At 41.2% G+C, this 27,128-nt stretch overlaps 1 protein-coding gene across 2 annotated transcripts in view; it reads right to left on the bottom strand.

The window, feature by feature from the left end:
* The window catches only part of HIBCH (3-hydroxyisobutyryl-CoA hydrolase), a 215,789-nt gene that overhangs the window by 86,240 nt on the left and 102,421 nt on the right, over nucleotides 1-27,128 (bottom strand). For both annotated transcript variants that reach the window (XM_077448677.1, XM_077448678.1), the window contains exons 7-8: nucleotides 23,015-23,093; nucleotides 669-814 (exon numbers count right to left, since the gene is read on the bottom strand). In XM_077448677.1, coding sequence (XP_077304803.1) covers nucleotides 669-814; nucleotides 23,015-23,093 — 225 coding nt within the window. The remainder of the gene's footprint in view (nucleotides 1-668; nucleotides 815-23,014; nucleotides 23,094-27,128) is intronic.

The raw sequence follows: 27,128 nt of genomic DNA, 5'->3' as shown, positions 1-27,128 counted from the left end.
CTGGATTATGTTCAAGGATAAGCGCACCCATACACTTCATAACAATACTGAGAAGTTCAATAAAATATGGGATCTGTGGATCCAATATATCACTGTTACCTGATTGACTCTTCTCTCCTGTCCTTTTATTCATTTATTTTACTCCTCTTATTCTGATTTCTCTTCTCCTTCTTATCTGTTGTTAATTCTGGATTATACCAGGTTGTCTTTGTGGGCTTACATGGCTCTATTACTGACCCCCTTATACGGGGCATTTATTCCTATACCTTTTATAAAACTCAAGTTATTGACTAGAATTGTTTTGTACCTGGTCGCCTGAGGCTCAGGGTCATGTTTTTTTTATCTTCTGATAATGATTATTATCTTTTTCATATTAGAATATATACATAAGAACATTCTATTGCAACTCTTTGTTTATTTGATGATGGTCTATTTTATTTTTGTTTGCTCGTTCTCTACAGAAATATGCTTATGCTATAATGACAACCCATGCATGGGCAATTATTTATTTGATATACTTGTTACTGTAAGATCTTTTTCAATAAAAATATAAAAAGAATCATTTACTAAAACAATTATTACTTAAAAAGATAAAAGAAAAACCTTTTTGTTTTATTTTTTACATGCCAGGTCTTCTTACAGTTTTATACAGACATAAGAAATCCTACCTTTTCTGATGCTACAAAATGAGTAGCAATGCCAGCTTTCTGCACATCTCTTCCCTTTAGACGGAACCCAGTAAGAGCAATATATAAGCCAAGTTTTCCAGGAAGCCGTGGTAAGAAATACCCTCCTCCAACATCAGGGAATAGTCCTTTATTGGAAGAACAAAATCAAAGATGATATAGATACAGATTTCCATATATGCTACACAACAGTCAAAACACCAGACAGGGAGCATTTTGTTCAAATTATTATAGAATAAGAGGACCCAAGGCACCATCTAGCATTGAACTCTGACATATATAAACATTTAAAATATAACCTAATATCTAGCAACTCAACAGCATAATCTATTAAATATGTATGCTTCATTATAAACCAAACATAAAAGAATAATCCACTGTAGTTTACCAAATGTAGTATTAGAAACTAACCATGCCAGAATGATATACTATGTCAAACTTCATGTCAAAATCGGTACAAGAATTGGCTACTTTGTTATAGCCATGCCATCAAAAAACAATTACACAAAAATTACTGTGCAATTAGGAAACCTGTACATAAAGAATATGACTACTGTCATTGATTTGATTTTAAGTGTTTTTAGCCTTTGTAAATTTTGCTTCAATAAAGAGAACTATATGCATGAGTGCTCTTGATAGATCTTATATGGGGTACATTTGCTGTTGAATTGTGACAAGTGAACACTGAGATCCGCGGAATGCCATGCAGCAAGTTCTCTTGAAAACAAGAGTTTGCTTCTACCTCCATTACCTGTGAGCACCATGCAAATTTTTGTTCCAAGGCTACAAAACTCTCCAGGTATCTTTGCAGGAAAACTAGAAACTTTTCATTGTTTCACAAGTACCAGTACTTTTACTTAAACTATTCCTACAAGGTTCATATCACTTTTGATGCCTAACTTGCTCTACACACCTGTGATTTACTCCTGCTAATAAAAATGTATCATAATAAAAACCATAAGAGCTTATATTTGGTAAAAGCACAATACCCAATACACAGTACTTAACTGACCAAACAAGTGGGAAAATAACAAGGCTTTTAGATAATAATTACAGTTGAATGAATGCTTTTACAAAATCTTCAGCTTGTGATTCAGTAAACAGTTTCAGAATGAGTATAATGAAAGAATTCAGCCCAAGTAGACCGAAAAGCATTCCCTACCATTTAATGTGGAGGGTCAAACAGGGACAATTAGAAAGGGTAAAGCAGCATTCCTCAGCTAACTATTTATCTGTCAAGTAAAATAAGCCTTTTTATCTCCTGGCAAGAGTAAGAGTATGAGAAGTCTCTTACCCGAAGGACACAGCACATGCTATAGTAAAACCTTCATATTCTAGCTAAGCATCTAATATTGCAGAAGCAGAAGAGTTTATTTGAATTCTATTTAAACTAAATACACAATCAGCATTACATCTCAACTTTCCAATGTAATAGCTCAAATACAATTTTAAAAATAAATTAAGATGGCTCAGTAACATATCAATGTAGAAACATTATGTATACACCAATTCATTAACCACATGCCGACCGGCGCACACCGATATACGTCAGCAGAATGGCATGGACAGACAAATGGGCGTACAGGTACGTCCCTTTAAATTTGCTGTCGTGCCATCACGTGCACGCCGCCGGCCGGGACCTCCGTGAGTAAGTTCGCAGGTCCTGCGGATTCGATCGCCACAGGGATACCCTCGATCATCTCATGGGGAGGAAGAACGAGGAGATGCTAATGTAAACAAGCATCTCCCCCTTCTGCCTAGTGACAATGTCACTGATATCTGCTCCCTGTGATCGGAGCAGAGATCAGTGATGTGTCATACACAGCCACGCCCCCCACAGTTAGAAACACTCCCCAGGGCCCACTTAACCCCTACACTGTCACCTAGTGGTTAACCCTTTCACTGCCAGTGTCATTTACACAGTCAGTGCATTTGTATAGCACTGATTGCTGTATAAATGACAATGGTCTCAAAAATGTGTCAGAAATGTCCGATGTGTCCGCCACAATGTTGCAGTCATGATAAAAATCGCTGATTGCTGCCATTACTAGTAAAACAGAAATATTAATAAAAATGCCATAAAACTATCCCCTATTTTGTAAATGCTATAACTTTTGCGGTAACCAATCAATAATCGCTTATTGCGATTTTTTTTTACCAAAAATATGTAGAAGAATACATATCGGCCTAAACTGAGGAAAAAAAACGTTTTTTTTATATATTTTTGGGGGATATTTATTATAGCAAAGTGTAAAAAATAATGCGTTGTTTTCAAAATTGACGCTCTTTTCTTGTTTATAGTGTAAAAAATAAAAACCGCAGGGGTGATCAAATACCACCAAAAGAAAGCTCTATTTGTAGGAAAAAAAGAACCTCAATTTTGTTTGGGAGCCACGTCGCACGACCGTGCAATTGTCAGTTAAAGCGACGCAGTGCCAAATCGCAAAAAGTGCTCTGGTCTTTGGCCTACAAAATGGTCCGGGGCTTAAGTGGTTAAAGTGGTCTTGAAACACAAAACCAAAAATGTCAAATCTTGCAGTTTACCAACCATTAGATGTGGTAGCTGCAACTGGTTTATTTTCTTAGGCTTTTCTACATGTTTTCACCTGATAATCTGGCCAGTAATACACCTCCTGTATTAGAGTGCCCCCACTCTGGATGAAGGAGCACAGGGGACACATTTGGACAACAGCATTGTAAATTTGGGGAGAGGGGAGTGATATATGTACCAACAGATTTAAATATACAAACAAATTGAAACCAAACTCCAGATAATATTTTATAAGCAGTTACAGCAAACTGTTTTTCTTTTTCCTTTTAGGATAAAAGTTTTACATAAACAAATACTAGCGGGTCATTGTAAGCACTCCATGACAGTGTTAAATAGTTTGTCTCAGCTCTGTAACTGATACATTCTGCTGGAGAACGTGTTATTTTAAAAACAATAGACATACTGGCAGGATCACCAGGTAAAAACACAATAAAGAAAGCCTAAAAAAGAAAATAAATGCAGCCATCTCATCAAAGCAGTGGTAATCTGTAATAGAAGAAATGTTTGCTTTTGGGTTTAATACCACTTTAATACTAGAGCTTGTAATGTAAAATTCTTTGAATAATGTTTATTAAATACAAAATAGAATGTACAGATTTACAGCATATATTTAGCTGGTACAATAATATGCATTGATACAATCCATTATTGAGTTTTATTGGATCTTTTGTGTCAAAGGCTAACGCAATTGCCTAAGGATAGATCGATAGCAAAACAAAAGTGCACAATGAATCATGTTACTGGAGCTAACCCTTTTAAAGCTAGGGGAAGATATAGGAGAGTATAGGAAAGGAAGTGGGGCAGGAGGACTGAGTGCCTCATGGCTATAACAATTAATTTAAATTAGTAAATTGTGGCAGCGGAGTAAATATGATCATCAAAGGTCTATCAATCATTTACCAAAGTCTGTCAGTAGAAAATGTGAAATTTCCAAGTTTTCTTAAACATTAAATAATTGAATTTAGTCAACTTTTTATTAGAGAAGGTGTTCTTAACTGATATTTTGTGAGGCCTTCTAGTTTCACATTTCACCGGGTTCATTAGGTATTTATTAACATAATAATGCTAATAAATGTATACCCGCTTCCACAGACATTGTGGAAGGCACATTGTGGGCATGTCCACTATGTATAAATACTAGAAATTAGTTGGTCAGTGCAGCCCCAAAAACAGCTTCCTGTACAATGCAGAAAGAAATGAGCTAATCGGTAGGCACAAGATACCAGCAGTGTAAGACTTATTTTTATTTTTCCAATGATAGGACATGTTGTGAACAGGACTTATAGCAGGGGTGGCCAACCAGTGGCCCGGGGGCCACATGTGGCCTGCGGAGCCCTTTGCTGTGGCCCGCGACCTCCTGCTCTGGAATGGCAGGTTAGCAAGCCCAGATCGCAGGTTGCCGACCCATCATACCACAGCATCAGTGTTGTGAATGAAGCTGGTGGTAGAGGAAGAAAACGGCTGCAGAGCAGAGACCATAAGCTGATGCTTCCTGTACAGCACTGGCTTTTGTCACAGGCAGAGTCTATGGCAAAGTTCAGTAAACCCACAGGATAGACACAGGTGCACTACCCTGCACTCGCGGTGTGGGTAATCATCAGTGTGAAAGCAATTTAGGCCCTTTTCACATGATCGGCCCTACCTAATCGGACTCTCAATTCATCTCTACAGAGCAGCAGATGTAACTTTTGTCAGTTTACTCCCGCCTGCCTCCAATCCGGTCCTAAATATCCGCTAAAAAAATAGAAGGGAGTTTGCCCCCTTCCCTCTGGGTGGATCGGATCGGAGGGCCTATAGAGTAGCCGTGACCTGTCATCCGTACGCTCTGGTTATTGTGTCACGCGACTGGTTACCAAGTTGCTTAAGTGACCCTCGCTCTTAAAAAGGTTGGGCACCCCTGACTTATAGTGTCCTAAATTTACATCCACAGGTCCCGTTCAATAGTGATCTTGAGGTCCACAGCCCATTTATCCACATACGAATGATGTGGTAAAGAAAGCCCACAGAGTAGCGATTTTTACAGTACAATAAAGAAATCAGCTTTGGAAAATGAGGATTGTCTCAACATTTCTGTTAAATCCTAAATTCACATTGGTATGATTTGTTATGCAATTTGACATGTCAAATCGCATGCCAATCGGCAGCTATTGCAGGCAATGGTACCGTTCAAATTGGTGGGGCTCCACACCGATTCCCAAAAGTAGTTCCTGTACTGCTTTTGTCAACTTCGGGGGGGGGGGGGGGGGGGGCGATTTCTATAGACATCTGTGCAGGAACCCACATAGATGTCTGTCAAATTGCTGCTGAAATCTGACTGCACTGCCAGGTTGAAATCGTGCGAGTTCAGCTGAACTCGCACAATTTCTAACCCGCAGCAATGTGAACCTAGGCTAAAATAGCTTAGGGTTCTCCCATTGGGGATTATTAATAGTGTTAACAAAGTTGTAGATATTTGAAGTTATAGGTGGCCTGCAGGGCAGGAAACTACATGATCCCTTTAGTAGTCGCATGGTGGTGGAGGAGTGCAATACCAAGTCTGGTCGAGCGTCTGAAAACAAACAGTGCTTCAAAACCCCGCACAAAGGATGGGTTCAAGACACAACATCAGAGGCAAGTGTGATTACATAGGGCCAACTGAATATTTGAGAGTGCCCTAAGGTTTCAGACAGTGGACCGTATCAGATTTTGTAGGGCAGCTCTGTCTTTAGGGAGGAGCCATGACAATTTATTGAACATCCATCCTAATCCAGCAAATACAGCAAAACAAATATGAGAATACCCAGACTTTAAGGTTAATTATAATATAGGCACATTCTTAGAAAAAGCTTATGATATTCTCAAAAAAAAATACTACCATTTTCCAGAAACATCAATAGATAACAGTTTTTCTTTTTTTTATACCTGCAGCATGTTCATGTGTGATGTGCGCTGCGTGGAAGGCATGTGGGACATCAGGGGTCTTTTAGGTCCCTGATATCTCATTAACCACTTGCTGTCCACATACAGCAAGTAGTTATACCATGATCCTGGTATTGTTTTTTTCAGCCAGTGGTCAGCTTTCTTGTAAATGTAATCAAGGTGGCTCTACAGCACCCAGAGCCCGATCGCTTTTACAAGACAAAGCCCCCATCCCAATCTAACAGGGAGCCCAGGACCACTGTAAGCTGTGGTAAGACTTCAAGGTTAATTATAATATAGGAACATTCTTAGAAAAAGCTTATGACATTTTCACACCGCACAAAAAAAATACTACTATATTTTCCTTAAACATCAATTCACCCCTTGTGATAGCAATAAAGTTAAATGAGAAATAAATAAATAAAAAAAGGTGTAAAGAATACATTTAATTAAATTAAATAAAAATCAAGGAACCTCCATCCCCCCATGCTAACGAGCAAATGCAAACCCCACTCGTAGGTCTGGCATGCATATGAAAACAGCGATTGCACTGCACATATGAGATATCACCACGATTATCAGGGTGAGAACAATAATTCTAATAGCTCATGTTCAACGCTAAACTTGTAAAGGCTTTTAGGGCATCGCCTATAGGCAATTTTAGGTACCATAAGTTGTCGCCAATTCATAGGCGTGTGCAATTTTAATTCTTGACATGTTTGGTATCTATTTATTCATCAAGGGATCTTCTTTTATTTGTTACCCAAAATGCTGTAAACCATTGTGCAAATATTTGGCAACATAAAAAATTGGAACTACCAGTAGTATTCTCCAGGGTCTCAGATTGAAAAAAAAAACTGAAGAGCCTCACTTTCTGTCCTATGCTTGTTTTATCTGCAATCCTGTAAGTGTGGCTTCTGATTGCGCAAATAAACCTTTTTATACAGTACTTCACTATGAGCTTTTACCGTATATACTCGAGTATAGGCCGACCCGAATATAAGCCGAGGCCCCCAATTTACCCCCAAAAAAACTGGCAAACTTATTGACTCGTGTATAAGCCGAGGGTGAGACATGCCTGTCCATCCCTGTGTGTGTGTCCGTCCATCCCTGTGTGTCCGTCCATCCCTGTGTGTCCGTCCATCCCTGTGTGTCCGTCCATCCATCCCTGTGTGTGTGTGTGTCCATCCATCCATCCATCCATCCCTGTGTGTGTGTGTCTCCATCCATCCATCCATCCATCCCTGTGTGTGTGTGTCTCCATCCATCCATCCATCCATCCCTGTGTGTGTGTGTCTCCATCCATCCATCCCTGTGTGTGTGTGTCTCCATCCATCCGTGTGTGTGTGTGTGTGTGTGTGTGTGTGTGTGTGTGTGTGTGTGTGTGTGTGTGTGTGTGTCCAGCCTACCTGTGTCCCGAGCCTTTGTCCCGAGCCTCCGTCCCGTGCCTTGCCTCCTTGCCTCCGTCCCGTGCCGTGCCTTGCCGCCGTGCCTTGCCTCCGTCCCGTGTCGTGCCTTGCCTTGCCTCCGTCCCGTCCCGTCCCGTGCCGTGCCTTGCCTTGCCTCCGTCCCGTGCCCTCTTCGTCGGCGCCTCGGCGGCCATTGTAAAATTCAAAAGCCTCCGCCTTCGCCTGTGATAGGCGGAACACTGAATTTCCCAGCAGCCTGTGTTCCGCCTATCACGGACATCGTATCATCCTCGTCCGTAGTACGAGGATGATACGATGTCCGTGATAGGCGGAACACAGGCTGCTGGGAAATTCAGTGTTCCGCCTATCACAGGCGAAGGCGGAGCCGGAGGCGCGGCTTTTGAATGATAGAATGGCCGCTGTCTGTCTGCTCGACACGCTGATCGAGCGGGCAGACAGCGATGACTCGAGTATAAGCCGAGGGGGGCACTTTCAGCCTCAAAAAAGAGGCTGAAAATCTCGGCTTATACTCGAGTATATACGGTAACTGTTTTGTCGAACCTGATGGATATCTTGGCTACCCCCAAGACCTATATATTTGGAGTTTTTACTGAGGCATTCCAGAGGCTCCTCTTCCTAACACCAGAAATAAGCATGTTTGACCCCCAGGTACATTTTTTCTGGCGAGTAGGGACATAAGAGGGGAGTGTGGAAGATGGCACACCATGTCTACATGAAGCACTTCAGCACCTTCTAAACCTTTTGGAGCACCGAGCACTTTATAAGAGACTTTTTGTCAATGATTTATACATTATCACTAACTGTAAGCGCTATATTTTTTTTTTAATCTTCAGGCTTAAAATTATTTTTAAACATATTTGCAAAAAGGCTCTGACAGCAAAAGGGTTAAATGCATGTACGTCAAAGACATACATTTTAATAACTTCTTCTTTTAAGTCCAGGAGCCCAGAAGCTTTGTAGAGCTTTGGGGGGGAATAAAGCCCCTTATTCTATGTCCAAATCTTACCTGATAGCTATTAACCAGACCTCATTATTAGGCTGTGCACAGGCCCTATATCTAGTATTGATTCGTTTTAACAGACATTCTTAGTTTTACAAGGGATGGTAAATCGTCCTACTATATACCAGAGAGTTTTTGAATACTTATGAGGCCCTTTTGCCCCTATGTCCACCCACCAGACTTGTTTAGCATGTTGACATCTTGCCATGTTATATGTGAGTGCTGTGAACACACTGTCCTTGTATGTACAGTATATATGATGCATTATATATATACAATGAGTAATATACTTTCTATTTATCTACTACAGATACCCCATTTATTATGGTCCTGAAGAAGCTACGGAGTAAGTGAAACGTGTTGTCCGCTGGATGGGACTCATACACCTTTACCTATAGTTTCATGTAATAAAGTCCATACCATGATAGGATATTTTTCGGCAATCTCTTCTTTGTTTTCATATATATGCAAGCTGACTGATGCTCACAGCTCTCTTTCATTGTACTGTGGGAGCCTGCTGCTATGTGAAAAGGCTGAGCGCTGACAGAACACTAAAATGGTACAAGTTGGGCACCATGTTACAAACTGACCTGGCTTAGATAAGCAGATGTTTGGTTTGTTTTATGCTATGGACATGCTGTACCTTGTTGAAATTGTGTGTGATAGCTGACTTGCTGAAAAAAAGCGCAGGACAAACCTGCTTGTACTCTTTCTGGGTGTTAATGATAAATTAGGCTACCTTTGTGTCCCTGTCTCATCCATGGGTTCAATATCAGTTAAGCATGTTCCCTTTACAATATATACACCCTTATCCCTATTTGGGTACTATACTGTAGATTAATGTAAGACCAAAAATTTCATGGGAACCTTAGACGGACCACAGAACTTTACATATATTTACAATTAACCAAAACCTTTGCTTTTAATCGAAATACTCAAGTTTATAGTTGAAGTATACATATAACTAAAACTTTTTTATTTTTTTTTGGATAAAGTAGGAATGAGTTCAAACTCCTGTCTGTTTATTTTTTTGTTGGGTCCTGTTGAGGTGATTTCCTTTTATTGTCCTAGATATACAACAGGAAATAAGAGAAAATCTCAACAAAGTGAGAGGATTTTGCTTCTTAGACAATTATCATCTAAAACAGATGTGTCCATTGTAATATTTCCTTTTGTTCTGGTGACAAATGTAACTATTTGGATTTACCATCACTTTATGCCTTTCTAAAAATGGACATCAAGCAAGCTAGAGAGGATAGGTCTATTCAGTGAGGACACAGACGGCAATAAAAACTTGGCAGGGGTGACCTTCTCTATCCAAGTTGTGAAAAATAATTTTCACTACACATACACCTTAAAGCGGAGTTCCAGCGAAAAATAGAAGCTACACTTATCTGCCTTCCTCTTTTTAACAGGTACCGGTCCCCACTTCTGAAAGATCTCGCCGTGGTCACATCCCTTGGAATTTGCCCCCCCCCCCCTCCTTCCCACCATGCCGGGCCATTCAGAAAGCGCACCGTGCTTCTCGCATGTGCAGTAGGGAGCCGGTTTCCCTAAGGACCCACACTGGGGCATCAGTGGGAAAGCGCCACTATTTTTAGCGGTGCTTTACCGTTGTTTCTGCAAGGGTTTTCAGCCACTAGCGGGGCGGTTTTAACCCCTGCCGAAAAAGGCTTAAAGTGACCCGCAAATCGCTGCTGCAGCGGTGCTTTTGCAGCGGTGCCCATTCAGTTCAATGGGCATGAGTGCAATACACCGCTCCAAAGCTGCTGCTTGCAGGAGTTTTTTTAACGTCCTGCAAGTGCATCGTAAAGTGCTTTAGGGTGAAAGGGGTCTTACAGGCAAAGGCAGCAGCAGCATCGGAGAGCCCATGGAAACATCAGCTGGGGTGCCGACATCTCTGGATTCCAGGACAGGTAAGTAAGTGTCCTAATATTAAAAATAAGCAGCTACAGTATGCTGAATTTTTATTTTTTGCTGGGGGGGGGGGGGGGGGCGAAACTCCACTTTAGGTTCTTTTTGAAACAAAATATTTTAGGCACTATACAAATGATACACAGATATATACATGGAACAAAATCCATAAACAAAGAAAGGCTGTGTCCACGTACCATGTACCAAGCAGGTGCTGGAGGGGAGAAAAGGGGATAATCCACTCGGGCAGAGTCACTCAGTCCCCTGGATGGTGAAGTAACCAAATGGTACCCCTGTGGAGCACCTGATGGCAAAATGATCCCAGAGACCAAGGGTACCGTGGTCGGTAACCAAATGTCCTGTCAGCACAGCTAGAGTGATGTCAGCTATACAGCGGTGCTGTGAGCCCACTTGTCAGCCTGGGACTGGAGGCAGGACACACAAGCAGAATGTGAATGTGTATAGCCCGGGCAGCGAGCCGGATAGGACGTCAGGGCCTGCGGTAGTCACTGGATCCACATTGCTGACCTGAAGATGGGCCACGCCTGAAACGCATTGTCCTGGCGCTATTTAGTAAGGAACTTTGTGTTTGTATTTTAAGTTCTTTTTGGTGGCTGGCGTGATTGAGAGCTGGGGAAGTTTTATACTGTTTATTATTTTTTTTAAGTTGCTAAAAACACTGGAAATAGAAAAACAGAAGTGCTGACTTCATCAAAGTCATATTTATATTCTTTTCTATTTTTTTTTTTTTTCCTTTTAACAAAGACCATTTCAGCTATACTTGCAAACTCACAAAAGTACAGTGACGCAAATGCAGATAAAGTTGTATAAATTACTAATAAAATAATGACAACTAAAATGTATTCAGCGAGAATGTGACACATTGAATAATGGCATTTTACATTAAATAAGCAAGCAACTTAGTACAGATACAGATTAAGAATTAAGAACAGTACAAATAAAACCTCTATGAGCTAAGAGATATGTCTAGTGGAGTCATGGAATCAGAACATAATCCGCCCACTGACAGCATTTGTCAGTCACCTCTTCCTCTGACAGTGCACTAAACTGATCTGTAGCCCAGTTTCTTATTTTGCTTGTAGTGCAAGATTATTGTACTCTAGTGGATGTTGTGATCCATTTTGGGAATGCATTAGAGCTGGCTAAGAAGCTGTGGTTTTCATACACTTATTTAATGACTAAGGATTTCCATATGATGCTCTATTATACAAATAGTACAATGTTACTACTGTATCCTTACACAAAAATTCTATATACATAATAGAGCAGGCAATATCATCTCTTTTTCAGTAAAACGTAAGTGCATATTTTTTCTGCTGCAATCCTGTTTTTTCATGAATAGTTTAACCACGTGTCAGATGAAATATTCATGCTAAAGCTACTATTAAAGATTAGATGACAAATAATGTGAGATTCTGTGAAATCCTTAAAGCTGCAGATCAGACAGGCCATGCAGAGGGGATCTCGTTCTCCTGGTGTGGATTTAAAGCCCTTCAGGGATTGCAGCTGGAGAGACATGCTTGACACAGATTTTCTCAGATACAGCACTACCGACTTTGCTGTGTTGCACTGCTGGATGTGACCTAATTAATTTCTGTTTTCCCTAAGCTTGTATGACACAAATGTCCTGAGCATTCCACTAGAGCAATAGACTTTGGCTGATGAAAAAGATAGGCAAGCCTAAGCAATTGTTTCTCTCATATTTAGGGCTCTAACATCCATTATATTTACCATACAGGGTTTACAGTAATTTAGATGTAAGCAATCACTGATAAACTGGCCACACACTGTTAGATTTTTTATATCGTGGGACATTATACCATGACATCTTAACCTGCGGCTGTGAGAATACACTGAACAGCAGCTGCAACTGAGCGGCTGCAGCCACCGATCAAAGGCCTCTTTCACACGGACGATCCGTTCAGGTTCGCCTGTCAGTTTTTTAGGCAGACCTGAACGGATGCTCCATAGACCTCTATGGAGCGTTGGATGTCTGCGGTGACACGTCCGCTGACATCCGACCCGCTCCGATCCGAAAAAGTGTGACGGAGGAAAGTGTGCAGAGACAGACCTGTCATCTTCCTGCTCAGCGGGGATCGACGGAGCAATCCCTTCTGAGCAAGCGGATGTTCACGGGGCTGGTCATCACGGATCTGTCCCATGTGAAAGGACCCTTAGGCCGCGTACACACGGGCGGACTGTCCGCCCAACTAGGTTCGTCAAACAGTTTGACAAACAGTCCGTTCAAAATTAGCATGAACGGACTTGACCACACACGACGAACGAACAGTCCGCTGAAAACTTGCGCGATGACGTGAACGGCACGTACGACGGGACGAGAAATTCGAAGTCCAATACACTGCAATGCAACCTTCGCCGTGTAAATTCTTTCTGAGCATGCGCAAGACTTAGTTTATCGAACAAGCCTACACACGAGTGGACTGTCCGCTCAAACCAAGTTTCAGCGGACAGTCTTACGGAAATTCCGAAAAACTTTGTTCGTCAGACTGTCCGCTGAAACTGTCCGCTGAAGCCCACACACGAGCGGACTGTCCGCTGAAACACTGTTCAGCGGACAAAGTTGGGCGAACAGTCCGCCCGTGTGTACGCGGCCTTAGAGTTTCCAACATGTCTCTTTGACTATTGTCTAGGGAAGGACTAATGTGTGGCCAACTTTACTCCTGCTAATTATCAATATAATTTGAGGCATCACTTTATCTTTTTAACACGTACAACACAGAAACAAAAATGTCATTTTAAAGCTAAACTCCGGCAAACAGCTAAATGAAATAAATGAATAGATGTGAACAAATTTAGATTTATATAAGCTTGTGATCCAGGCATAATTGCCAGGCAGCACAGGTACTGGACCTCTCTCCTCTTTAACCTCTTCAATACATGGCACCTTCACCCCCTTCCTGCCCAGGCCAATTTTTAGCTATCAGCACTGACACACTTTAAATGACAAGTGCGCGGTCATGTAACAATGTGCCTATATGACATTTTTCTTCACACAAATGGAGCTTTCTTTTCTGTGTTTTTTTTCTGATAACTGAAAAAAGGCAAAAAAAGAAAAAAAAGTGTTTTTCTTTGTTTCTGTTATGACATTTTGCAAATAATCTTATTTCATAAATTTAGGCCAACATTTACACTGCTACATTTCTTTGGTAAAAATAACCAAAATCAGTGCTTACTATTTAGTCGGTAGGAAAGTTCTAAAAACCACAAACAATGGTATATATCTGTAAATCCATCAATCCTGATGTACACCTTATTTTTTTTGAAGCATGTAACACCAGGACAGTAAAAATAACCACCAAATGACCCCTTTTTGGAAAGTAGATAGTCCAATACATTTAGTAAGTGGTATGGTGAGTTTTCTGATGTTGTCATTTTTTGTCACAATTTTTTGGAAGATTAAGACATTTTTTCATAACTTTTTACATATTGTGCAGTACAGCATTATCATATAACTGGTTTGGTGGTGATCAGGGGCACTAACTGATGACTGTATTTAATAAAATGAAATAATAATACATGTTTAATTTTTTATCAAATTCTTTTTCTTGCAAATTCTTTTTATTGTTTATCAGTATTATGCCGCATACATGCACCCGGACTTTCGACCGAACGGACTTGCCCACACACGAACGGACCAAAGTCCGTTCGTTTTGAATGTTATGACGTACGACGAGACTAGAAAAGGAAGTTCAATAGCCAGTAGCCAATAGCTGCACTTGCATCGTATTTGGTCATCGGACCAGCATACAGACGAAAGTTTTTTTAGAAATTGATTCCGACGGACAGATTTGAAACATGTTCTATTTCTAGGTCCGTCTGAATTTTTGAAGAAAAAAGTCAGATGAAGCCCACACATGATCGTAATATCCAACGGAATGATTCTGTCTGACCTTTTCTGCCGGAAAGTCCAGTCCTGTGTACACGGCATTAGAGATACAAAACAGCCTGTGGGCATACCTCGGCCCACAACATAAAAACAAAATCTATCAAGAAAAAACACCAACTAAAGTTGAACATCCCACTGCTTGCTGCTAAAAAAATGTGTTGGGAAAAGTGCTCGAGCACACAGAGAGTATTATCAATGAAGATGATGGGAAACTTTTGCATCCTTAAAGGTCATTCGTCACTCCATCAACTGCAGCCCAGGAGTTTGAAGACAAAAAAAAAAAACATACTTGGACATACAATATAATATAGTTACAAGACACAAGATCCTTCAAGTCCAATCTTTGTATGTGATTTTATGTCACTATTACATTGTATATCCCTGTATGTTGTGGTCGTTCAGGTGCTTATCTATTTTTTTTTTTTTAATAACCATGCCCCCCAATGAAACCACTGCCTTTGGAAGGGAATTCCACATCCTAACTGCTCTTACAGTAAAGAACCCTCTACACAGTACAGAGATAGTTGTTAGGCTAGCAATGAAACTCAGTAAACTTGACCAAAATACCTGCAATGGAGGGCAGTGCCGAATCATGTGTAAATAAAACCAATCACAGCTAACAACACAATCATACACAATGAATGGCATGAAAGGAAGCCATCCATTGTGTACAATTATCATGTGATCTGCTGTGATTGGTTACAGTGATCACATGGTACTGGCATTGGGCCAGTACACTGATCAGCTGTGTCTGGTGGACACACTCTGTGACAGATCGCCAAAATGTGGCCCATGGATGATAAATGTCCTGCCTAGCCTATTGTCCAGTGACGGATGGTTGTAAACCCTCACATATGCCCAATTGAACAGCCTCAGATGATACACAGAAATCAAATAAATCCTCCTACATAGGTTTTACTTGTTTATCTGCATCCCTCTCTATCCTACACCACTTAAAAAGGCAGAAAAGTGTTAAACTCTTTCTTCATCTGTCAGGAGCACAAAGGAGGGGTGGGGGGGCTGCAGTAACAGTGTGTGTGTGAGCTGACTGGAGGAAAGGCACACACACCCCTCCACACAACAGAAGAACCGTACTCTGAATAGGCAAGCTGTCTGCTGAGCTCTTACCCCCCCCCTTTCCCTCTCGACACAAGGCAAACTTCTCAGAAGTGACTAATGCTGATAACAGAGGAACGAAGCCCCAGAGAGAAATTACACTTAGAGCTTTGGAGAAAGGTAACACTAATGAGATCGCCCTTGAGAGTCTCTCCTCATGTGCACTATCTTGGGTGATAGTGGCCCTTTATATGCAACATTGGGTCGTCAATTTTAAAACGGACAATTTCGGTGTTGAAAGTGAGAAACCCAGTGTCTCTGTGCCTACAAAAGTCATGAATTTTGGCATCTACTTTGCTGCAAGCTTTCTCATTTCCAAGTCATTGTGGATAATGGCACCAACTCTCTCGTGTGATATTCCCAGATATGTAGAAATACTTTTAGCTAATATTTGGCAGTCCTCTATGATCATGTCATGAATGGCTTTCAGATTTGCAGCCACAGACATAGGTCTTCCACTGGGTTTCTAACTTTCAACACCAAAATGGGCAGTTTTAAAATTGGCAACCCAACGTTTAACTGTTGCATATGAAGGGCCACTGTCACCCAAAGTTTGTGACATTTCATCATGGATCTGCTTCGCCCCTTTCCTTTGGAGAAAAAGGAACTTGATTATGGTCAAATATAACAAGTGGAGGCGCAACAACTTAAAACCATATGTGACCCAATAAAAATCTGTAATAAAACTGTAAACAATTTGTAATAGATCTGTGATCAATCCGTAATACATGCACAGTCTGTATGAGTCTATGTGCAAATGGTGAGAAGGGGTTAAATGTCCATAACATGCAGGGCTGCCATCATGTTAGAACAGAAACCATGTTCCAGGGAGCTGCAGAAAAACAAGGAGAGAGACGCCTCTGGGTGCAGACGTTTTTTAACAAGCTTTAATGAACATATAATGGTCAAACTCACATTACAGCAGAAAGCGACAGGCATTAAGGTGTTAACATGGTTATGTCAGGGTGGCGATCCATGATGTTTGAAAAATGCGTCCACTATTGGTGATGTCATCCCCGGCAGCCTGCAGTTCCCTGCGCCTCACACCTTGTTCTAAGGTTGTCTTCCGGAGGCGGCCCATCCATCCAGTGGCAGACACCTCCCTGACCAGAGCATTCTGACAGAGTAATACAAGGCCCAGGATCGCCACCCTGACATAACCATGTTAACACCTTAATGCTTGTCACTTTCTGCTGAAATGTGAGTTTGACCATTATATGTTCATTAAAGCCTGTTAAAAACGTCTGCACCCAGAGGCTCCTCTCTCCTTGTTTTTCTACTTGATTATGGTCCTATGCTCTTCCACGTTGAATTTTTCTGGAGGTGTTGCCATGTTCACTTTGGAGTGAACAGTCAGGTAGTTGATTTTTGCACCATTGAATACAGACAAATTGGCAAGTACACCCTACAATTTACAACTTCTTCGCTCAATTTTTTCTGGGTATGCCTCAGTACTTATGAGCACTCACTTGTATCAGCCTACCTCTTGTAGTTATTTGCAGGCAGCCTGTAGCAGGTGAACCCATTGAGTACCTCCCACATCTCTGCTCTATGTACAGGCTATGTGGAGCACAGTGATGATGTCAACACTACTTTTACAAAGTAATAATTGGGTTTTCAAAGGCATTTGGTGCACACAAAGTGGTAGTATAGTTTTTTAAAGTGGTTGTAAACCCTTACAAACCACTTTGACCTACAGATAAGCCTAGATTAAGGCTTACCTGTAGGTCCAAGCAATATCTCCTAAACCTATATGGTTTAGGAGATATTTGCCCGAAAACGGGCACCGCTGTCTACGGCGCATGCGCCGTAGACAGCGGCGCGCAGGCGCACTGAGCGCGGCAGTTCCAAGAATGGACCTGCCGCATTTGTCGACTCCCGTGCGCATGCGCGGGAGTGACGTCATCACGGCTTCGCCGAATGACAGCGGCGGAGCTGCGAGACGCCACCAGCAAGATGGATGCGGCGGACTACAGGGGACAGCGGCTACTTCGCTGGCTCCTGTGTCAGGTAAGTGACACATAATGGGCTACTATGCGATGCATAGTAGTCCATTATGCTTTACCTTTGCAGGGAAAAAAAGAGGAAGTAAACTCATCAGGGTTTACTTCCTCTTTAAGAATATGTTTAAAGGAAAACGCTTCTGCTCGGAGTTCATCTTTAAATATAAAGATGATTGCGCATCATTTATAAACTTAAGCTTAAAGTTCAATACCTAAAATTGTAAAGCATAATGCCATTTATCAGCTTAAACAGCAAAACTGAAATTGTGGTCCGATAATTATTCTACGGTTTCTAATTTGTACAGAATGCGATATTTTAGTGAGTTTGGGATCACCAGCCAGCCAAAACAAAGAAGAGTCTTTATTTTCCAAAAAGATAAATGAAAAACAGCTTACTTCAGCATGAAAACAAACACAAAAATCCATCCACCTCCAGTATAAGGGTCTATTCACACTAGGCTTAAAAAAAACACCAGTTCCCTTGGCAGAAAAAAACGCTCATTTAGAGCGCTTCTGTACAAGCATTTTTTTTTCTGCCAAAAAACCCTTCTCAAAAATGCAATCTAGTAGGGGTTTTTTTCTGCCTCTAAACGCTGAGCTCAAAATATGCCTCTAAACGTCTTAACATGCATGGATACATAGGATAACATTGAGCTGCTTCTACAGGCAAAATGCAAAACTCCTTTATAAGCAGCGTTTTTTTGAGCCCAGTGTGCATGGATCCTGAAACAAAACTTTGGCTCACAGCCAGTATAAACTAGTCCCACACTAGGGTTTATGGTTCCTGCCTGCATCTGGGGTCTAGAAAAAGAAGCCCAGGCAGCAAAGCCAGACCAGCCGCAGCCCTTACACAACACCTGACAGAACCTGTTGACTGCTTCCTGCCATTTCCAGCCCTCTCTTGTATGTGGATTGACCTCTTCAGGACCACAGTACACATTGTCAGGACTAGAAGATCTTTCCCACCCAAACTTTGCCTTCCATGACCCATGCGTGACAACCTGTACAAGAGATAACTAGTATGCAAGTTATGCAGGCATGTATATACGTGCTCCCTATTTCCATTAATGCCTGTTTTCATGCAGTATGCATGTGTTTAGTTATTTCAGTTTTTTATTTATGCAACAGATATACACAATATATATCTATATATTACAGTGCATCTCAATATTTATATTTCTCTCTCTCTATATATATACTGTATATATATATATATATATATATATATATATATATATATATATACACACACACACACACACACACACACACACACACACTGCACACACAATGTATAAAGAATGTTATTACTATCACAGGGGTGGAAAAAAAAAGGGTGTCAGGCCTTCTTTGTGACAGCATACAGTTGTGACTATTTCTCTTTACGTATACAGCATCTACGGTATCTCACAAAAGTGAGTACACCCCTAACATTTTTTGTAAATATTTTATTATAGCTTTTCACCTGACAACACTGAAGAAATAACACTTTGCTACAATGTAAAGTAGTGACTGTATAGCTTGTATAGCAGAGTCAATTTTCTGTCCCCTCAAAATAAAACAACACACAGCCATTATTGTCTAACCCGCTGGCAACAAACGTAAGTATACCAAATGTCCAAATTGGGCCCAAAGTGTCAATATTTTATGTGGTGTCAGGACTGGACTCAGTCCTTCCTTCTCAGAGCTCTGTGCTCAACTGTTGTTAATTGCCAGCACTCTTCATTCCACAGTGACTCACCTGGTCTTAATTTCCTGCTCATCAGATAGCTCTGCTAGCGATTTAAACTGCATGGATCAGATCTTCTGTGCTTTCCCCTTGGTCAACATATCCGGACTCTTTCTGCTGTGTTTTCCCATGAAGACTTTTGCTTGTCTGACTTCCCTACTGGTTCCTGATCCTGTTTGCTGCACCCGACTTCGCTGATCTCTGGACTCCTGTTTCTCTGGCTTGTTCCGACTACCTGACTACCCATCTCTTCTTGTTCTGACTGTTCTGACTACCTGTCCTGGTTACCAAATTCTGGCTTGACTTCTGTTTTGACTACGTTTGCTCTGTTTATACCATTTTACCAAATAGTGTGATTTTTAATGCACTTCTGTCTCAGTCTGATTCATGGTTCCTGACACTAGGCGAAGGCCATGAATTCAGGAGAAGGCAATCCACTTATTGGTAATATTTTTTCCAGATTGGATGAGCAGGAACACCTCATAGATCAGTTTGCCATAGCGTTACAGACACTCCTGAGTCACACTGCTCACTTAGATCCTCCCACTGAGGCTGCTCCAGTAATACCTGTGTTGCAGGCCATCACTGCTGATGCTCCAGTCTCTGTGCAGGCACCTGCCTCGAATATTACCTCTATAAGAGGTATGTCTGGTTCCGGTCCACTTCCCCAGCGATTTGGGGGTGATCCAGTTCAATGCAGAGGGTTTCTCAACCAGGTTGGGATATACTTTGTATTGCTGCCCATGTGTTTCACACGGATAGAAGCAAAGTAGGCTTCATGATTTCTTTGATTTCTGAGAGAGCCTTGGCCTGGGCAAACCCTCTATGGGAGACGCAAAACCCTGTGGCCCTGCGTTACCCTGAGTTTGTGGCTTCCTTTAAAATGGTATTTGACGTTCCCGCATGCTCCACTTCTGCTGCCAAGAGCTTCATGTGCATCAGAGTATGAGAACTGTTGCTGATTACACCATTCTGTACTTTGGCAGCAGAGGTTGCTTTGAACAATGAGGCCCTCGTGGCTGCTTTTTCTCATAGTCTCTCCGATACCATCAAAGATAAAATAGCAGTGCGAGACATACCCACTGAGCTGGAGAAGTTGATCATGTTTGCCGTTCTCATTGACTCCAGACTCTGAGAGACTTTCCTTTAAAGAGCACTTGTGGAAGCATCCTGTACATTTTGCTCCGAGCTTGGCAGTCCCACCTGTGCCTCCCTCTCCTGCCATACCTCCTGGTACTGAGTCTGCCAGTGAGGTAGAACCCATGCAATTGGGCTTCACACGTCTCTCTGCAGAAGAAAGGGCCTTTAGGAGGAGGGACAGATTGTGCCTTTATTGTGGCCAGGCAGGTCACTTCCTGAAGTCTTGTCCTACACATCCGGGAGAACGCTTGCACCTGTAGGGGACAGACCTTGGGGCGAACCTGCTGATGTCATTGTGTTGACTTTCAGTCTTCTTACAATCGCTTTTTTATCTACTCAAATGTGAGTGTTCCTCAAATTTTAAATACATTTCCTTGTTATGCGGATTCCCACTATGTGGAATTTTTATTTCACTTATGTTTGCAGTCTGTGAGCATATGGAAAGGTTTTGATCTACCTATCTCTGAGTTTCCCTCCTTGCTGTGAGTTCCCTAAGGGACAGTGTGAACATCATCTTCCTGTGTCAACATCCCCAGATGTGGATGTCCCTGTGCATTGGTGCGTTGTCACCACAAGCCTTGACGCCTCATTGGGCTTATGCCTTGTTGAGCCCATTAGCTCTGGTAAGACTCTCTTATGTGGGTGGTGGCTTCTCCCATTGTCTTCTCTTCACATTTGTTTTCTCATTGATGTCTGGAAGTTGATATTCATCTACCTGGATCAACATCTCATCTCAGTCTTTGATCCGTGGATTATTTTCACTTATTCACTATCACAGTAGTGTCTATTGTTTAGAGTGTTTAATCAGTTCCCTACCGCCGTTCCTCCCTCCGGGTGGGCGTCATATGACGTCCTCTGCTTCTGGGGACCAGATGCGCGTGCCCAGCGGCCGCGATGTCTGCCGGGCACCCACGATTGCCTGGTAACAGAGCAAGGACATGGATCTGTGTGTGTAAACACACAGATCCACGTCCTGTCAGGGGAGAGGAGAACTGATCGTATGTTCCTTGTACAGAGAAACACCCGTCTCCTCCCCTCATCAGTCCCCTCCCCCCACAGTTAGAATCACTTCCTAGGACACACATTTAACCCCTTCAGCGCCCCCTAGTAGTAAAAATAAAAATAAAATAAAAAATAATAAAAATGACAAATTTCCTATTTTGTAGACTCTATAACTTTTGTGCAAACCAATCAATATCCGTTTATTGGGATTTTTTTTACCAAAAATATGTAGAAGAATACATATTGGCCTAAACTGAGAAAAAAATGTTTTTTTTTTTTTTTTTTTTAAATTGGATATTTATTATAGCAATAAGTAATAAATATAGATTTTTTTTTTTCAAAATTCTCGCTTTTTTTTTTGTTCATAGCGCAAAAAATAAAAACCGGAGAGGTGATCAAATACCAACAAAAGAAAGCTCTATTTGTGTGGAAAAACATTTATTAGTGTACAGTGCCACCTATTAGTGCCCATCCATGTCCATGCATGCCACCTATCAGTGCCCATCTGTGCCGCCCATCAGTGCCCATCCATGCCACCCATCAGTGCCCATTAGTGCCCATCAGTGCCACCTCATCGGTGCCTATCAGTGCAGCCCCATCAGTGAAGGAGAAAACGTATTTATTTACAAAGTTTTGTAACTGAAACAAAAAGATTTATTTTATTTTTTTAATTTTTGGTCTTTTTTTATTTGTTTAGCAGAAAATAAAAATCCCAGAGGTGATCAAATACCACCAAAAGAAAGCTCTATTTGTGGGAACAAAATGATAAAAATTGTTTGGGTACAGTATAGCATTGTCATTCAAAGTGCAACAGTGCTGAAAATTGGTCTGGGCAGGAAGGTGTATAAGTGCTCTGTATTGAAGTGGTTAATGTAAAACCTTTCTTCCAAAAGGAACAAAACTGGTGTTATACCTGCGTATACCTGCAGTGTGAACTGGAATTTGGCTTCAATTTTTTAGTGTATCTAAATCTGCAAGTACATCTAACATTCACCTCTCCACAGACTAACAATGTTGCTGTCCAAAGTTGCCCATGTGCTTCTTCACTCAGAGTTGGGGCACTCTAATACAGGAGGCGTGTTACTGGTCAGATCACAGAGTGAAAACAGAGGGAAAAAAGCATTAAAAAAAAAAAGAAAACAAATGTAGCCATCACATCTAAGGATTGGTAAGCTACAATAAATTCGATTTTTGGTTTAATATCATTTTAAAGTATAACTGAAGGCAACACTTTTGTTAAGGTTTTGGATAGTGTAAAAGTGAAAGAAAATTCAACATTTTGGGTTGTCCCCACAGCAGGAATACAAGGAACATCTTCTAATGAGGACACTAGTTCTGGTGACATCTAGATATCCAGGAAGTAAAAAATGGCATTTCCCCAATGGGTCACAGATAGCAACAAAAAGTATTATAACCCTCCACACGATCCCGAAATAAAAAAATGCCTTTAGTACCTATTTTAATTGCAAAACAAAACATTTAGATTGGTTTCTATGATCATTTTAATTATATCTCAAAAGCAACTCATTCTACTGAAACTAAGCAAGCTGCCACATAGTTGGCAGTCTTTTCTATGAAATGTGGAAAACGTGTAAACGTGACAGTGTGTATTCCTACCTATTGCAGTTTCTGGCATTGCAAACAGAGTCTTTTCAGATGCCACTCTAAAATGTCCATGAACAGAAAGACCGACACCCTGAAAGAAGAAAAAAAACTGATTATTGTGCTTCCATTGTAATGTATAATATACTACTAAATACATGACACAAGAGTATATGGCGCACCTTGCTTAAAAGAGCTTGCAGTGTAAATGGCACATTGTCTAAATTCCAAATGACAGTAGCCCCAATAATGCATAAGCTGGGACTTCCAATCACAGGCCAGAAACCTCTCTTTTCCTGGCAATTCCAGGCAACATGTAAATCATTAAACTCCCAAAGAATTCTAGCAAACCAAATCCATGCTAAAATCAGAACTGCATTAACAAACCACCTTGTAGGATTATTATCCCTCTCTGCTTCCTAAATTATCAATCACACACTAACTTCCAAGGCTGATATGATTGTTGGATTCTAACAACTTAATACTAATTGCATATACAGTATCTCACAAAACTGAGTACACCCCTCACATTTTTGTAAATATTTTATTATATCTTTTCATGTGACGACACTGAAGAAATGACAGTTTTCTACAATGTAAAGTAGTGAGAGTACAGCTTGTATAACAGTGTAAATTTTCTGTCCCCACAAAATAACTCAACACACAGCATTAATGTCTAAACTGCTGGCAACAAAAGTGAGTACGCCCCTAAGTGAAAATGTCCAAATTGGGCCCAATTACCCATTTTTCCTCCCCGGTGTCAAGTGACTCATTAGTATTACAAGGTCACAGGTGTGAATGGGGTGCAGGTGTGTTAAATTTGGTGTTATCGCTCTCACTCTCCCATACTGGTCACTGGAAGTTCAACATGACACCTCATGAAAAGAACTCTCTGAGGAGCTGAAAAAAAGAATTGTTGCTGTACATAAAGATGCCATAGACCAGGGATATGCAATTAGTGGACCTCCAGCTGTTGCAGAACTACAAGTCCCATGAGGCATAGCAAGACTCTGACAGCCACAAGCATGACACCCAGAGGCAGAGGCATGATGGGACTCTTCAGAGCAAGAAAAAACAAGGAGTCCTGGAAGTGATGGTTTGGCCCCCACAGAGCCCTGACCTCAACAACATCAGGTCTGTCAGGAATTAAATCAAGAGACAGAAAGATCCGAGGCAGCCTACATCCACAGAAGATCTATGGGTAGTTCTCCAAGATGTTTGTAAAAACCTACCTGCAGAGTTCCTTCAAAAACTGTGTGCAAGTGCTATTGTACCGCTCTCCAGGCCTTCACAAACAAACTGCCTCCTGCTACTGCCAAGTATTTCAAATGTTGACTCATCAGTCCAAACCACCCACTGCCATTTTTCTGCAACCCAGTTTCTATATGTTCTTGCATAGTGGAGTTGCTTAGCTTTGTTTCCATGTCAGAGGCAGTCAGAGGTATGGCTTTTTGGCCTCAATTTTTCCATGAAGACCACTTATGACCAGACATCTACCGACAGTAGGTATACCAGAGCCCCACTGGTTTCTGCCAGTAGTGTGCAGATGGCACCGCTGGAAATCTTCTGATGTCAAAGGGAATTAAGCATGATGTGTCTTTCACCTGCTGCATCAACTTTCCTTGGCAAACCACTGTGTCTACAGTCCTCAACGTTGCCCCTTTCTATGTACTTCTTGAAAAGAGCTTGAACAGCACATCATGAAACCCCAGTCTGCTTTTAAATCTTTGCCTGGGAGAGACCTTGCTGATGCAGTATAACTACCTTGTGTCTTGTTGCTGTGAACAATCTTGTCATGGTGTATGACCTGTGACATAAAAAGGTGTTCCACAACTTCACATTAGTAGCAGGGTTTGGCTGTGTTTCGCCCAGTTTTAAGCCACCTACACAGCTGTTTCAGTTAATGGCTGTTTTAACTTACATATGAAATAGATGATCATTAGCCCCTGCTTGGTATAATTGGTTATTAATACCCTTACTCTTGTAATTCTACAAAATCTCTGACTTTGTGTGAGTGTACAAGTGTAAGAACTGATGCTGGTTTGAAGCTAGGGGGTAGTCACACCAGACATTGATTTGATTTAGATTTTTCTTCTGTTCGCTTACTTTGCATTTTATAAATTGATAAAAATAAACAATTTAAATATATATTTTGAAAGCATTCTTACTTTACTGCCTTTCTTCACAGGAAAAATGAATGTGAAAGGCAGGGAGGGCATTCTAGTATGTCAAGAAGGTATTTCAATCTCACTAGATTGCCAACAAATGGAAAAGAATGGAGCAAGTTGCACGGCCGATACAAGACATGGTTGAGGCTTTTTTGAACAAAGCTGTGCAGTGCTGGACAGGGGCACCCAGTGAAAATCTCCAGAGTGGAGCTGAAGGAAATTAGTTAGCCATGTGGGTTAAATTTGAGGAGGGTGGGGTCAATATAGGTTTTATGAATTTGGTAATGTCAGACTTGTTCGTGGCTTTCCAAGTCATCAGAACTAAATGTCACTAAACTTTCAACTTGTTCCTGAAACAGATTTTTTTGAAGAAAAATAAAAAAATCGATTGCACCGAAATTTTGTCCATCGAAAATAGGATTTTCAGCATTGTGCCAAAAGAATAGAAATGCAACACGTATGCAATTTTGATGCGTTCTTGCTGCGTTTTCAATGTATTTTAATGGGGAGGTGCGTTTTTGGTGCAGTTTTTTTTAAACTGACCAAATATGCACCAAAAATGCAGAAAGCATAATTTTTAACACCGCTTCAAAAGGTGCCAATAATGGCCGTCAATAAATAAATATTGAACCATTTGCCTCCCGCCGGCTGCCATATGACAGCCAGGTGGCGCAGCTCTCGCTGTGGGAGGGCGTCCTATGACGTCCCTCCATTTAAACAGGGAATGCGAGCGATCGCCAGCGGCTGTTTACCACGTGATCAACTTTCACAGCCGATCACTAAATGTCAACAAACTGCGGTAACGAGATGTTACCGGGTTCTCTTCCTCACACAACGATCATGTGTGAGGAGGAGATTTCGGTAACATGTCGTTACCACTTACAGTGTACACCAATCACACCGATCCCCCCCCCCCCCCTGTCACAGTTCATCTGAGTAACTGAGTACCTGTCACCAGCCCATCAGAGTACCAGAGTACCTGTCACCAGCCCATCAGAGTACCTGAGTACCTGTATGCAGCTCATCAAGTTGCCCAAGTACCTGTCTCCAGCCCATCAGAGTACCTGAGTACCTATCTGCAGCCTATAAAAGAGTACCTGAGTACCTATTTGCAGCCCATGCCTCATAGAATATACGTTGGGGTGTTTGCTTTACAAAATGGGGTCATTTTGTGGGCAATTCCACTGGGCTGGTGCTCAAGAACCTTCAAAAATGTAATAGGTGGTTGAGAAATAAGATGTGTCATTTATGCTCGAAGAACACCTGAAGGTGCCACTTCTATGTTGGTCCTTTGTATGTGGCCAGGCTGTGTAAAAGTCTCACAGATGTGGTATTGCCATACTTGGGAAGAGTAGTAGAATGCATTTTGGTGTGTAATTTTTGCTATATACATGCTATGTGTTAGAAATATTTTATAAATTGACAACTGTAGTTTCATTTTTTTTTCCACATTTTCCAAAAACTTCTGGAAAAAAATTAACCATTCAAAAGACTCATTGTGCCTCATAGACTATATGTTGGGGTGTTTGATTTCCAAAATGGGGTCATATTGTGGGCAATTCCATTGTCCTGGTGCTCCTAATGACTAATGACTAATTGTCATTCAAACTGTGAGAGAGCTGAAAGCTGAAAATTGGTCTGGGCAGGAAGGGGGTGTAAGTGCACTGTATTGAGGTGGTTAAATTCATTATATTAATTAAAAAGTTGAATATGATACAATTATTTATAAATATATATAATTTTTTTAAAAAACATAAATTTCGGTTTTGGCCAAGTACATCCTGAATTTTCGGTTTCAATACCGGCAATTTCATTCCAGTGCACCAGTAGTAGAAATTAGACAAGACATCAAACAAAATGCAAAAATGTTTAGCAAAAAAAAATAAAATGTTCTTAACTTTATCGAAAATATGAAATCACTATCAATAATAAATGTACAGCCTTCAGCCTTTACCAATCAT

Source organism: Lithobates pipiens, unplaced genomic scaffold (genome assembly GCF_037356315.1).
Source record: "Lithobates pipiens isolate NorthernLeopardFrog02 unplaced genomic scaffold, aLitPip1_a1.2 Scaffold_22, whole genome shotgun sequence".
NCBI lineage: Eukaryota > Metazoa > Chordata > Amphibia > Anura > Ranidae > Lithobates > Lithobates pipiens.
This window is presented reverse-complemented; position numbering and strand designations above follow the sequence as displayed.